The 15752-nt window shown below is 41.1% G+C and overlaps 1 protein-coding gene across 3 annotated transcripts in view; it reads right to left on the bottom strand.

Moving 5' to 3' along the window:
• Positions 1–4943: 4943 nt before the first annotated feature.
• LOC148436304 (uncharacterized) overlaps positions 4944–15752 on the bottom strand; it is a 24330-nt gene continuing 13521 nt past the window's right edge. For 2 of the 3 annotated variants that reach the window (XM_088465065.1, XM_088465064.1), the window contains exons 3-7: positions 13072–13263; positions 12226–12304; positions 12009–12106; positions 11604–11856; positions 4944–7551 (exon numbers count right to left, since the gene is read on the bottom strand). In XM_088465065.1, coding sequence (XP_088321191.1) covers positions 6554–7551; positions 11604–11856; positions 12009–12106; positions 12226–12304; positions 13072–13263 — 1620 coding nt within the window. In that variant the 3' untranslated portion in view covers positions 4944–6553. The remainder of the gene's footprint in view (positions 7552–11603; positions 11857–12008; positions 12107–12225; positions 12305–13071; positions 13264–15752) is intronic. The other variant, XM_088465066.1, reaches the window with a different exon arrangement.

Below are 15752 nucleotides of genomic sequence, written 5' to 3'. Positions count from 1 at the left end.
ATGTTATCCCCAATATACCAGCACCGTATATGTACCACTTCTATTTCCCATACCAATGTTATCTTTAATATACCAGCACCGTATATGTACCGCTTCTATTTCCCATACCAATGTTATCCCTAATATACCAGCACTGTATATGTACCGCTTCTATTTCCCATACCAAGGTTATCCCTAATATACCAGCACCGTATATGTACCGCTTCTATTTCCCATACCAATGTTATCCCTAATATACCAGCACTGTATATGTACCACTTATATTTCCCATACCTATGTTACCCCTAATATACCAGCACTGTATATGTACCACTTATATTTCCCATACCAATGTTATCCCTAATATACCATTACTGTATATGTACCACTTCTATATCAGGGCCGCCCACGTGCTGTTACTTGAATAGATTATTTACTTCTATACTGTCCGGTGTAAATGAGATCTTCCGACTGCTACGACTATGGGAGTTGATACATAACATAATTATTGGTTCTGCGATGCATTTTATTTATTTCTCTTCCATGTTGAAGCTGATGTAAGTTTTGTATCTCCTGTATCCTGTTTATATGTTGTTGTTAGATTTTATTTGATGCAGTGACAGTAGATTAGATGCATAAAATTAGCAACAGTTAGGTCACAAATCCGTTTTCTCTTACTATGTCAGCCTAAGGCCCCTTATACTTGTGTACTTTATGTTTTTGTAGCGCAGAAAACTGTGGATTATATATATGATAAGAGCCATCGCCTAATTTACAAGCTCTGCACAATTAGTATCACAGAGCGGTTTCTTACTGTTAGTTGTTTGGTCTGATTTCCCGTTTCTGTTTGTCCAGTTTCTGTCTGACCCTCTGTGGTGACCACTCCAGAGACGGACACATACGTTTGGAAAAGGAAAATTTAAGTAAAGCGTTTGGAGCAAAGATACTTTGGTACTTTATTGTAAACTTTGTCACTGTGCTTATTTCATTCACCTTGTTTTTTTACTTATCACTTTCTTCCTGTATAACCTTAATCTGTGTTATATAGACATATACATGTATTTTCTTTATTTAATATTGGATCCATATTGTTTATAACACCAATTTTATACTAATGTCTAAGCTATGAAATGACTTGTATTATTGTGTCATGCCTCAATAAAAAAAATATATATAGTTTCCTTCTGTAGAATCACTTGGAATGTTATTTATTGAATATTTAATATTATAGTTAACTTTAATATTGTGTGAATGCAAGAAAAGCAGATTATAATATGAGCAGCTGCTGCTTCCTGCAAACCTGGGGGCAGACACACAAGCAGCAGATAAGGTGGGTGGTGCTGGTAATCTGTAACTAAAGAAAATGGTAACAGCAGCACAGAGTATGTCAGCTCATACAACTCCATTACAACTATGATCAGACAAGACTGACATGGATACAGCTAGGTAACAGAACAGAGTAATGATGTGAGGCTCCCGGCATACTGGTGCAGTGACGCTGTGCTGTGCACCTGTATATAGATAACAGATCATACATCCAACGCTCAGAGATGTGCAGCATCCTGGCATTTTCCATCAGGTGGTACGTATTAGGAGCCATCCATGAGGAATAGCTGTCCTGGCTTTCTCTCTTTGGTATAATATGGTCCTTAAATTAATGATGAGAGTAACATCCTGCACATAATAGTCCTGTAACGTCCAGTTACTCATACAGAGCAATTCCTGTTATTATTAATGGCTTGTGTACAATGTGTCATCTCTGTATTACTCATGTGTTATAAGCTGCAGGATATGATACTCGCACAGCGCTGTCATTCCCTCCATGGCACACATACAATAGAGATGACATATTACACTGGGTGGGGAACAAAAAACAAACATATATTTTTTTCTTGTCCAGGATATAAGATCGGTGTGAGAGTACTCGCAGGTCCTATTTTCACACTAGATCCTCGCTATAGCTGAGCAATTTTCAAATTAATGAAAAATTATAAAATTCAATTTTCTCCATTTGAAGTATGTCGTCTCTTTTTGGATAGTTCTAAAAGGAGCTTAAAATGCGTATTACTGCACAATGGGAATACATTTGTATCGATTCCTATCAGTCATTCAAGAAAACTTAAAGAACAGTATGAAAAGTTGGTCTTACTGAATTGCTTATTCTCAGCATCACTGGTCAGTTTGTGTCGATTTAAAAATGGGAAACTTTCTTCTTGGGCAGCACAGTGGACAGTCGTGCAAAACAAAAGCACTGACAGCAAAACGTATGGCCCCCAAGAGAAGTTATAACTGTAGGAGAAGCCAACATCATTCAAGAGCCCTTAATTGGCAGGAAAAAAAATCATACTGCCGCCTCTCCATATCACACTGGGTATAATGAAACAATTTGTAAAAGCATTGGACAAGTCAGGCGATTGTTTCACATATATTTGTCCAACATTTCCATCTCTTAGTATTGAAAAATTAAAGGCAGGAATTTTTGATGGCCCACAGATATGGAAACTGGTGAAGGATCCAAATTTTACCACATATATGACTGAAACCGAATCTGAAGCATGGCTGAGTTATGTGTCTGTCATTCAAAAATTTTAGGCAATTACAAGGCAGATATCTATCATAAATTAGTCCACATGCTAAAATGTTTTGAGAAAGTAGGTGCCAACATGAGTATTAAAGTACATTTTTTGTACAACCATTTAGATCACTTGTCGTCCAATCTAGGAGATTTAAGCAAAGAATAGGGTGAACGGTTCCACCAGGATATTCAGGTAATGGAAGAAAGATATGAAGGAAGGTGGGATCGTCACATGATGGCCGATTACTGTTGGAGTCTGCAGAGGGACTGCCCACAACAAGAACACAAAAGAAAAGCCTACAAAAAACGGTTCTCATAGCTTCCTAACACTTATGTATGTAATTATCCTGAGTCTTTTTATAACATATTATGAATCAAATTTAATCAGAATAAAAAATATATATATTTAACATTGTTAAATAAAATTTTTCAGAAATATTAAAAAGACATATGCATATCTCAAAAACTAGAGCCAACTGAAAAATATGCATGTTATATTCATGATCAGGAGCACAAAATTAATCGAAATCGACTCTTAAATCTCTGGCAACAGATTGACTGTTAACCAGTGTTATCTTAGACGTATGTACCAACAATATGCTGATATATACCATGATAGGAGGTAATAACAGGACAGGCCAGTGTATCCATGCAGGTGCCCATCAGAGAGCAAATCCCCAACACCAGAGCGGTGTCACAGTGACAGGAGACAGCAAAGAGGGGCACACGTGTAAGACAAAACCTTTCTTGTTTGGGTATGAGAAATGGATACTAAGACAGTCACAGTATAAAGATACTAAAAGCAAAGTTAGGATAAAGCTAAAAAAACAGGACAATAAAAACTACATAAAAACTACATAACAAGAACCTGGGAATAGGAAGAGCTGGTGCAACCCCAATATATACCTATAATCACCCCAATATATACCTATAATCACCCCAATATATACCTATAATCACCGGTACCTAAAGTGACAGAGTAATACAGCTTTATGTCAGTTTATATCCAGTTCTGAATAAGTCATAGTAATTGTCTGACTGACCAATAGTGACCCGGCTTATGCCTGACGTTTGATCTTCTGTGGCCCTGACCTCGGCTCGTACCCTGGTCTATAGCTGACTGCCCTGTCCCTATCTCTGTTATTTTCTCCTGCCAGCTGTGGCTTAATGCGACATGCCCATGAGACACAATTCACCCTTATGCAGAAACCTCTATACTTCCTTGTGACATCTCTGGTAACATCAGTGTTTCCACTAAATCCCATCTTACAGCAAATCACTAGATCTTACACCTAGGAAATCACAGAACATGTGCACCACCGAGAGGACAACTGGGCACTATTCCAGCTTTACTAACAATGTACAAAAACATTCAGGTCAAACAATGTGGTAAATACTAACAAGCGCCACACGCAGCTGTGTTACCCCACATGGACGTCAGACAGGTCCGTGCGACATCTGGTTTATTTACTTGTTACCAAACTCTGTATCTCATATATTTGTAGGTGTATAACAAAGCTTGTATTGTCCTTTCTGTGCTCACTACCTCACTACCAAATGCTCACTACCTCACTACCAAATAATCTCCAGCTCCTCACCTTGCACATTACTGGTGGCGTCACCACTGTGGGAGGTGAGACAGTGCAGGACATACTGAGGACAATCTGTACTGATCCTACTTATCCTGTGATGTCCCTGTATTATTCCTCCATTACTACGTACCCTGCTCACATCTGTATTCTGCTGGGGATATCGGGAGCCTGATGCACTTAATGGACATTACTGTTAGTGGTTTATACCAGGACCAGCAGCTTCCTGTGTCCCAACACTAACTACATTATCTAATAATGTATAAATTACATAAGTGATCATGATTTAATGTCCTTATATTTTGGAATAGTGTAAATAGTAGGTTACAGAGGATCTAATTAGAAGGAACCAGACATCAGACTGCTGTAAGGAGATTAGAGATCCATTTACCAGGAAACCCAACCAGAGAATACTGGATCCAGTGAGATAAAATCAGAGGTTACAGATGTCATTATATCAGCCATCTCACCCCGTCACTTACAGCCCAGTCATCACATGATATCATAGTTTCCCACTTCCCATATTACACCCCCAGCACATTGTCATGATGACAGATTAGTTATGTCCCTATATTACATCATGTGGTCTTGTTACTGCAAATAGGCCAATAGCACAATAATAATCTAATACAGAGCTTCCCAAACTCCCCCATTACAGGTCAGGGTTTAAGGATAGCCATGCTTGAGTCCAAATGGTTAAATCAAATTGACTACAGACTTTCAGATTTAATTTGCGGGTAATTACATCCAAATCAGGTGAACGGTGTAGGAATTACAACGGTTTCTATATGTGCCTCCCACATTTTAAGGGGCCAAAAGTAATGGGACTATCAACTCAAAAGCTATTTCATGGACAGGTGTGGGCTATTCCCTCGTAATTTCATTATCAATTAAGCAGGTAAAAGGTCTGGAGTTGATTCTAGGTGTGACATTTGCATTTGGAATCAGTTGCTGTCGACTCTCAATATGAGATCCAAAGAGCTGTCACTATCAGTGAAGCAAGCCATAATTAGGCTGAAAAATCAAAACAAACCCATCAGAGAGATAGCAAAAACATTAGGTGTGGCCAAATCAACTGTTTGGAACATTCTTAAAAAGAAAGAATGCACCAGAGAACTCAGCAACACCAAAAGACCCGGAAGACCACGGAAAACAACTGTGGTGGATGACAGAAGAATTATTTCCCTGGTGAAGAAAAACCCCTTCACAACAGTTGGCCAAATCAAGAACACTCTCCAGGAGGTAGGTGTATATGTGTCAAAGTCAACAATCAAGAGAAGACTTCACAAGAGTGAATATAGAGGGTTCACCACAAGATGTAAACCATTGGTGAGCCTCAAAACCAGGAAGACCAGATTAGAGTTTGCCAAACAACATCTAAAAAAGCCATTACAGTTCTGGAACAACATCCTATGGACAGATGTGACAAAGATCAACTTGTACCAGAGTGATGGGAAGAGAAGAGTATAGAGAAGGAAAGGAACTGCTCATGATCCCAAACATACCACCTCATCAGTGAAGCATGGTGTTGGTAGTGTCATGGCGTGGTCATGTATGGCTGCCAATGGAACTGGTTCCCTTGTATTTATTGATGATGTGACTGCTGACAAAAGCAGCAGAAAGAATTCTGAAGTGTTTCGGGCAATATTATATGCTCATATTCAGTCAAATGCTTCAGAACTCATTGGACGGTGCTTCACAGTGCAGATGGACAATGACCAGAAGCATACTGCAAAAGCAACCAAAGAATTTTTTAAGGCTAAAAAGTGGAATGTTATGCAATGGCCAAGTCAATCCCCTGACCTGAATCCGATTGAGCATTCATTTCACTTGATGAAGACAAAACTGAAGGGAAAATGCCCCAAGAACAAGCAGGAACTGAAGACATTTGCAGTAGAGGCCTGGCAGAGCATCACCAGGGATGAAACCCAGCGTCTGGTGATGTCTATGCATTCCAGACTTCAGGCTGTAATTGCCTGCAAAGGGTTTGCAACAAAGTATTAAAAAGTGAATGTTAGATTTAGGATTGTTTAGTTTGTCCCATTACTGTTGGCCCCTTAAAAAGTGGGAGGCACATTTAGAAACCGTTGTAATTCCTACACCGTTCACCTGATTTGGATGTAATTACCCTCAAATTAAATCTGAAAGTCTGCAGTTAAAGCACATCTTGTTTGTTTCATTTCAAAGCCATTGTGGTGGTGAATAGAGGCCAAAATATGAAAATTTTGTCAATGTCCCAATATTGACTGTATAATAAAGTATAATATATTAGTATATAGTGTGATAATGCAAATGTCATTTACCTTTCACTAAGCAGGGACAGCAATCTAGGCCGATAATGTATTTATGCTGGTTTTGAAAATTTTCAGTACTGCAAAAACCGCTGAAATTTCTATATATTTCTTGAGGCTCACACACATTGTTTTTCTCCTGTATGACGTTTCTGATGCCTAAAAAGATCTGATTTCTGTGTAAAACATTTGATACAATCGGGACATGGAAATGGTTTCTCACCTGTGTGACTTCTCTGATGTACAACAAGATATGATTTGTGTGTAAAACATTTCCCACATTCAGAACATGAAAATGGCTTCTCACCTGTGTGGACTCGTTGATGTTTAATAAGCTCTGCTTTTTCTCTAAAACATTTCCCACATTCAGAACATGGAAATGGTTTCTCACCTGTGTGATATCTCTGATGTCTAATAAGAGCCGATTTATGTGTAAAACATTTCACACATTCAGAGCATGGAAATGGTTTCTCACCTGTGTGAGTTCTTTCATGTTTAACAAGGTTTGATTTATATGTAAAACATTTCCCACACTCAGAGCATGGAAATGGTCTCTCACCTGTGTGACTTCTCTGATGTGTAAGAAGATCTGATTTCTGTGTAAAACATTTCCCACACTCAGAGCATGTAAATGGCCTCTCACCTGTGTGATATCTCTGATGTGTAACAAGATATGATTTGTTTGTAAAACATTTCCCACACTCAGAACATGGAAATGGTTTCTTACCTGTGTGACTTCCCTGATGTCTAATAAGATCTGATTTGTCTCTAAAACATTTACTACACTCAGAACATGGAAATGGCTTCTCACTTGTGTGACGTTTCTGATGTCTAACAAGCTGTGATTTACATGTAAAACATTTCCCACACTCATAACAGGGAAATATTTTACCAGGTGTATGAGCTGCACTATGTGTAATAAAAGCTGAGATATCAGGAGAACATTGGTCACAATTAGAGGGATCACATGACATAGCTGCACTGCGAGGTACTGGATTTATATTTAGCATAACGGGTATATCTTGTGGAGATTCCTGTGTGATGTTATCTTCTATTTTAATATCTGTAGATAAGATGGGATCTCCCTCCAAGTCATTCCTGCTTGTGTGTCCATCTGCTGGAAATACAATAACTGTATTATTATTATGCACAGTTCTCTATTATGGCACATACTGAGAGCCCTTTATATAGCACAGACATACTGAGAAGTACTTTATATAGCACAGACACACTGAGGATCTCTTTATATAGCACAGACATACTGAGAAGCTCTTTATATAGCACAGACATACTGAGAAGCACATTATATAGCACAGAGATACTGAGAAGCTCTTTATATAGCACAGACATACTGAGAGCCCTTTATATAGCACAGACATACTGAGAAGCACTTTATATAGCACAGAGATACTGAGAGCCCTTTATATAGCACAGACATACTGAGAAGCACGTTATATAGCACAGACATACTGAGAAGCACATTATATAGCACAGACACACTGAGAAGCACATTATATAGCACAGACACACTGAGAAGCACTTTATATAGCACAGACATACTGAGAAGTACTTTATATAGCACAGACACACTGAGAAGCACATTATATAGCACAGACACACTGAGAAGCACTTTATATAGCACAGACATACTGAGAAGTACTTTATATAGCACAGACACACTGAGAAGCACATTATATAGCACAGGCACACTGAGAAGCACATTATATAGCACAGACACACTGAGAAGCACATTACATAGCACAGAGATACTGAGAAGCACTTTATATAGCATAGACATACTGAGAAGCACTTTATATAGCACAGAAATACTGAGAAGCACTTTATATAGCACAGACACACTGAGAAGCACTTTATATAGCACAGACACACTGAGAAGCACATTATATACCACAGACATACTGAGAAGCTCTTTATATAGCACAGACATACTGAGAAGCACATTATATAGCAGAGATACTGAGAAGCTCTTTATATAGCACAGACATACTGAGAAGCACATTATATAGCACAGAGATACTGAGAAGCCCTTTATATAGCACAGACATACTGAGAAGCACTTTATATAGCACAGAGATACTGAGAAGCACTTTATATAGCACAAACATACTGAGAGCCCTTTATAGCACAGACATACTGAGAAGCACTTTATATAGCACAGACATACTGAGAAGCACTTTATATAGCACAGACATACTGAGAAGCAATTTATATAGCACAGACACACTGAGAAGCACTTTATATAGCGCAGGCATACTGAGAATCACTTTATATAGCGCAGACACACTGAGAAGCACTTTATAGCACAGACATACTGAGAAGCACTTTATATAGCACAGACATACTGAGAAGCACTTTATATAGCACAGACATACTGAGAAGCAATTTATATAGCACAGACACACTGAGAAGCACTTTATATAGCGCAGGCATACTGAGAATCACTTTATATAGCGCAGACACACTGAGAAGCACTTTATATAGCACAGACACACTGAGAATCACTTTATATAGTGCAGACACACTGAGAAGCACTTTATACAGCACAGACACACTGAGAAGCACAATATATAGCAGACACACTGAGAAGCTCTTTATATAGCACAGAGATACTGAGAAGCTCTTTATATAGCACAGACATACTGAGAAGCTCTTTATATAGCACAGAGATATTGAGAAGCTCTTTATATAGCAGACATACTGAGAAGCACTTTATATAGCACAGAGATACTGAGAAGCTCTTTATATAGCACAGAGATACTGAGCTCTTTATATAGCACAGACATACTGAGAAGCACTTTATATAGCACAGACACACTGAGAAGCACTTTATATAGCACAGACATACTGAGCAGCTCTTTATATAGCACAGACATACTGAGAAGCTCTTTATATAGCAGACACACTGAGAAGCACTTTATATAGCGCAGACATACTGAGAAGCACTTTATAAAGCACAGACACACTGAGAAGCACGTTATATAGCACAGACACACTGAGAAGCACGTTATATAGCACAGACATACTGAGAAACACTTTATATAGCAGACACACTGAGAAGCACGTTATATAGCACAGACACACTGAGAAGCACTTTATATAGCACAGACACACTGAGAAGCACTTTATATAGCACAGACATACTGAGAAGCACTTTATATAGCACAGACATACTGAGAAGCACGTTATATAGCACAGACACACTGAGAAGCACGTTATATAGCACAGACACACTGAGAAGCACGTTATATAGCACAGACATACTGAGAAGCACGTTATATAGCACAGATATACTGAGAAGCTCTTTATATAGCACAGACATACTGCGAAGCACTTTACAGAGAATATTTAGTAGTCTTCAATCTAGCACCCTGCACCTGTCACAACCCGTGCAGTTCCTCTTTCCTGCCTGGGGTGTCACTCTCTGCTCTGGTGCTTTTTCGCCCACTCAGCTAATGCAACAAACTTCTGATATACAGACCAGTATGTGCTAGAAGGTGGAGACAGGAGGACAGGGTAGGGGATGGCAAAGAACAAAGAGTGGGGGAGGCAGCAGGACTAGGTAGGGGAATGGTGCAGGGCCCAGAGCAGGGGAAGGCAGCAGGACAGGGTAGGGGTATGGTGCAGGGCACAGAGCGGGGGAGGCAGCAGTACAGGGTAGGGGTATGGCGCAGGGCATAGACGGGCAACAGCAGAAAGAGTAAGAAATCAGTAGGGCAGAGCAGGATAAGAATATTGGGTCAGCAGATAAAGCGCAACAGTACAGAGCATCCAAGCACAGAGACTGGAGGGACCCATTATACAATGACGGGAGTGTGGTTATAGCTGTGTGTGTGAGAAGGTGGAGTATATGTGACTCATATGTTGTGATGTGTAGTATACAGTATATTGAAAACCAGTCAGTCAATATTACTCAAGGAAGATAATGGGTATTATCACATGTACTAGTGCACGAGGAGGATCATGGGTAATGTCACATGGGGTATCATTCCATTAACCAGTGATTTAATCATTATAGTGATGTCTCTTGATGAGCTACACCAGAGAGAGGGGGAGAGCAGGAGTATAATAGGGGCTGATGGCTCCTGATATATGAGATACACCAGAGAGTGTGGGGAGGAGAATGGTCAGATCTCTGGGCTGGTAACACACAGTGACATGATGTGAGGGGGAGAGCAGGAGTATAATAGGGGCGGATAGCTCCTGATGTATGAGATACACCAGAGAGTGTGGGGAGGAGACTGGTCAGATCTCTGGGCTGGTAACACACAGTGACATGATGTGAGGGGGAGAGCAGGAGTATAATAGGGGCGGATAGCTCCTGATGTATAAGATACACCAGAGAGTGTGGGGAGGAGACTGGACAGATCTCTGGGCTGGTAACACACAGTGACATGATGTGAGGGGGAGAGCAGGAGTATAATAGGGGCTGATGGCTCCTGATGTATGAGATACACCAGAGAGTGTGGGGAGGAGACTGGACAGATCTCTGGGCTGGTAACACACAGTGACATGATGTGAGGGGGAGAGCAGGAGTATAATAGGGGCTGATGGCTCCTGAAGTATGAGATACACCAGAGAGTGTGGGGAGGAGACTGGACAGATCTCTGGGCTGGTAACACACAGTGACATGATGTGAGGAGGAGAGCAGGAGTATAATAGGGGCTGATGGCTCCTGATGTATGAGATACACCAGAGAGTGTGGGGAGGAGACTGGTCAGATCTCTGGGCTGGTAACACACAGTGACATGATGTGAGGGGTAGACCAGGAGTATAATAGGGGCTAATGGCTCCTGATGTATGAGATACACCATAGAGTGTAGGGAGGAGACTGGTCAGATCTCTGGGCTGGTAACACACAGTGACATGACGTGAGGGGGAGAGCAGACGTATAATAGGGGCTGATGGCTCCTGATGTAGAAGATACACCAGAGAGTGTGGGGAGGTGACTGGTCAGATATATATCTCTCCTTGTCAGAAGTCAGTTAACATACCAGTATATTTTTTGGATTGGGGAAGGAAATGCACACAAAACTGGGAGAACATACAATCTCCACACATATAATACACTGGTTAAAATCAAACCGAACACTATATCATGGTGCAGAGAGAGAATGTGACTCTTTTCTGTAGTAAGTGTTTATTACTCACCTGTGCTGATATCTGTAGGGATTTCCTCCTCCTTACACTGCTGATCACACCTCACATACGTCTCTTCTCCCTCTATATCTTCTGCCTTATTATCAGTCACATACGTCTCTTCTTCTCCCTCTGTATCTTCTGCCTTTATATCAGTCACATACGTCTCTTCTTCTCCCTCTGTATCTTCTGCCTTCATATCAGTAACATACGTCTCTTCTTCTCCCTCTATATCATTTATCTTAATATTAGTCAGATCTTCACCCTAATTAAATCAGAGAATAAAAAACTGCATAATGTCTGATGTCATTACTTGAGATTACACAGTATAATATCAGTGTATAAGACACACACAGCTTCTGTAGTATATAGTGACAGTCACTTTGGTATATTGGTGAGACCATAAATCCCATCTACCTGATCCTCCTGTGGGGTCCTGTGATTCTCCTCTATACAATCCTGTGAATAAAGAGGATGGGGACATCTCTCTGGGGTATTTCTGTTACTGGGTCCATCTGTAGGAGACACACAGTGACTGAGTACATTGTATATATGTGATTATCAGATGATGTGTGTATATAGGGAACCACCATACCTGCTCTCCCTTGTACAATAAAGGACAGTCTCCTCTTACCCAGTGATGTGAGGGGCCGGTGATTCTCCATCATCACGTCCTTGTACAGACCCCTGTGTTCCTCTATATACTTCCCCTCCTGCATAGAAACATTCAAAATGACATCTTGACAACTTATAGGAACCTGACACACACAATGATACAGTTATCCAGACACATCCCCTGGTGTTACTGTATAATGTCCCATTCCCAACAGTCACCTCTCCAGTCATCCCCCAGACACATCCCCTGGTTTACTGTATAATGTCCCATTCCCAGCAGTCACCTCTCCAGTCATCCCCCAGACACATCCCTTGGTGTTACTGTATAATGTCCCATTCCCAGTAGTCACCTCTCCAGTCATCACCCAGACACATCCCTTGGTGTTACTGTATAATGTCCCTTTCCCAGCAGTCACCTCTCCAGCCATCACCCAGACACATCCCCTGGTGTTACTGTATAATGTCCCATTCCCAGCAGTCACCTCCCCAGTCATCACCCAGACACATCCCTGGTGTTACTGTATAATGTCCCATTCCTAGCAGTCACCTTTCCAGTCATCCCCCAGACACATCCCCTGGTGTTACTGTATAATGTCCCATTCCCAGCAGTCACCTTTCCAGTCATCCCCCGACACATCCCCTGGTGTTACTGTATAATGCAGTCACCTCTCCAGTCATCACCCAGGCACATCCCCTGGTGTTACTGTATAATGTCCCCTTCCAAAGCAGTCACCTCTCCAATCATCACCCAGAAACATCCCCTGGTGTTACTGTATAATGTCCCATTCCCAGCAGTCACCTCTCCAGTCATCACGCAGACACATCCCCTGGTGTTACTGTATAATGTCCTATTCCCAGAAGTCACCTGTCCAGTAAGCGGCTGAAAGATCTTGTTGGTGAGTTCCAGGATCTTCTGGTCATTGTGTCTCTCATGTATCAGTGAGTGAGGTGGAGGCACCGTGATGGGGCTCTGGGCCCTGCTTACTCCTCCTAACACATGGGGACGGCTGCTGGGTGTCTCACACTCACCTGATGTCTTCTTCACTACTGTGTAATCCTGTGTATTGGGGAGACAAAAATGAAAACATCAATTAAACTCAACCTATATGGGGTTGTTTATTCAGGTGTTAACTTTGCATAATATATAAGAAGACTATTTCACAATATCAAGTCTTACATATAGGAAAATGTAGAGTATATCGTACGCAGATCTGACATATTTGTGTCAGTGACAAAAAGAAAAGAACATACTGCGAGCAATGTACTAAATCCCAACTCAAGTGAGGACTGTGGGACTTATACTATATCTGAGACTGGCTACCTGCTGCTCATTATTACTGAAGATATAAGTGATGTCACTGTGATACTCGCAGATCCCCTCACCTTCCAAGTCATGTCCCTGTATTATTACTATAGATATAAGTGATGTCACTGTGACACCCCCAGATCCCCTCACCTCCTCAGTCATGTCCCTGTATTATTACTATAGATATAAGTGACGTCACTGTGCCATCCCAGATCCCCTCACCTACCCAGTCATGTCCCTGTATTATTACTATAGATATAAGTGATGTCACTGTGGCACTCCCAGATCCCCTCACCTCCCCAGTCATGTCCCTGTATTATTACTATAGATATAAGTGATGTCACTGTGACACCCCCAGATCCCCTCACCTCCCCAGCCATGTCCCTGTATTATTACTATAGATATAAGTGATGTCACTGTGACACCCCCAGATCCCCTCACCTCCCCAGCCATGTCCCTGTATTATTACTATAGATATATGTGATGTCACTGTGACACTCCCAGATCCCCTCACCTCCCCGTCATGTCCCTGTATTATTACTATATATATATATATAAGTGGTCACTGTGATACTCGCAGATCCCCTCACCTCCCCAGTCATGTCCCTGTATTATTACTATATATATATATATATATATATATATATATATATATATATATATATATATGATGTCACTGTGACACTCCCAGATCCCCTCACCTTCCAAGTCATGTCCCTGTATTATTACTATAGATATAAGTGATGTCAGTGTGACACTCCCAGATCCCCTCACCTCCCCAGTCATGTCCCTGTATTATTACTATAGATATAAGTGATGTCAGTGTGACACTCCCAGATCCCCTCACCTCCCCAGTCATGTCCCTGTATTATTACTATAGATATAAGTGATGTCAGTGTGACACTCCCAGATCCCCTCACCTCCCCAGTCATGTCCCTGTATTATTACTATAGATATAAGTGATGTCACTGTGGCACTCCCAGATCCCCTCACCTCCCGTCATGTCCCTGTATTATTACTATATATATATATAAGTGGTCACTGTGATACTCGCAGATCCCCTCACCTCCCCAGTCATGTCCCTGTATTATATATATATATATATATATATATATATGATGTCACTGTGACACTCCCAGATCCCCTCACCTCCCCAGTCATGTCCCTGTATTATTACTATAGATATAAGTGATGTCAGTGTGACACTCCCTGATCCCCTCACCTCCCCAGTCATGTCCCTGTATTATTACTATAGATATAAGTGATGTCACTGTGACACTCCCAGATCCTACCTCCCCAGTCATGTCCCTGTATTATTACTATAGATATGTGATGTCACTGTGGCACTCCCAGATCCCCTCACCTCCCGTCATGTCCCTGTATTATTACTATATATATATATAAGTGGTCACTGTGCCATCCCAGATCCCCTCACCTCCCCAGTCATGTCCCTGTATTATTACTATAGATATAAGTGATGTCACTGTGACACTACCAGATCCCCTCACCTCCCCAGTCATGTCCCTGTATTATTACTATATATATATATATATATATATATATATATATGATGTCACTGTGACACTCCCAGATCCCCTCACCTCCCCAGTCATGTCCCTGTATTATTACTATAGATATAAGTGATGTCACTGTGACACTCCCAGATCCCCTCACCTCCCCAGTCATGTCCCTGTATTATTACTATAGATATAAGTGATGTCACTGTGACACTACCAGATCCCCTCACCTCCCCAGTCATGTCCCTGTATTATTACTATAGATATAAGTGATGTCACTGTGACACTCCCAGATCCCCTCACCTCCCCAGTCATGTCCCTGTATTATTACTATAGATATAAGTGATGTCACTGTGATACTCGCAGACCCCCTCACCTCCCCAGTCATGTCCCTGTATTATTACTATAGATATAAGTGATGTCACTGTGACACTCCCAGATCCCCTCACCTCCCCAGTCATGTCCCTGTATTATTACTATAGATATAAGTGATGTCACTGTGACACTCCCAGATCCTCTCACCTCCCCAGTCATGTCCCTGTATTATTACTATAGATATAAGTGATGTCACTGTGATACTCGCAGACCCCCTCACCTCCCCAGTCATGTCCCTGTATTATTACTATAGATATAAGTGATGTCACTGTGACACTCCCAGATCCCCTCACCTCCCCAGTCATGTCCCTGTATTATTACTATAGATATAAGTGATGTCACTGTGAC

The sequence above is a fragment of the Taudactylus pleione genome, unplaced genomic scaffold, assembly GCF_031769625.1.
Source record: "Taudactylus pleione unplaced genomic scaffold, aTauple2 ptg001839l, whole genome shotgun sequence".
In the NCBI taxonomy this organism is placed as follows: domain Eukaryota; kingdom Metazoa; phylum Chordata; class Amphibia; order Anura; family Myobatrachidae; genus Taudactylus; species Taudactylus pleione.
Note: the sequence above shows the minus strand (reverse complement) of the source record. Positions and strands in the feature narration are given on the sequence as shown.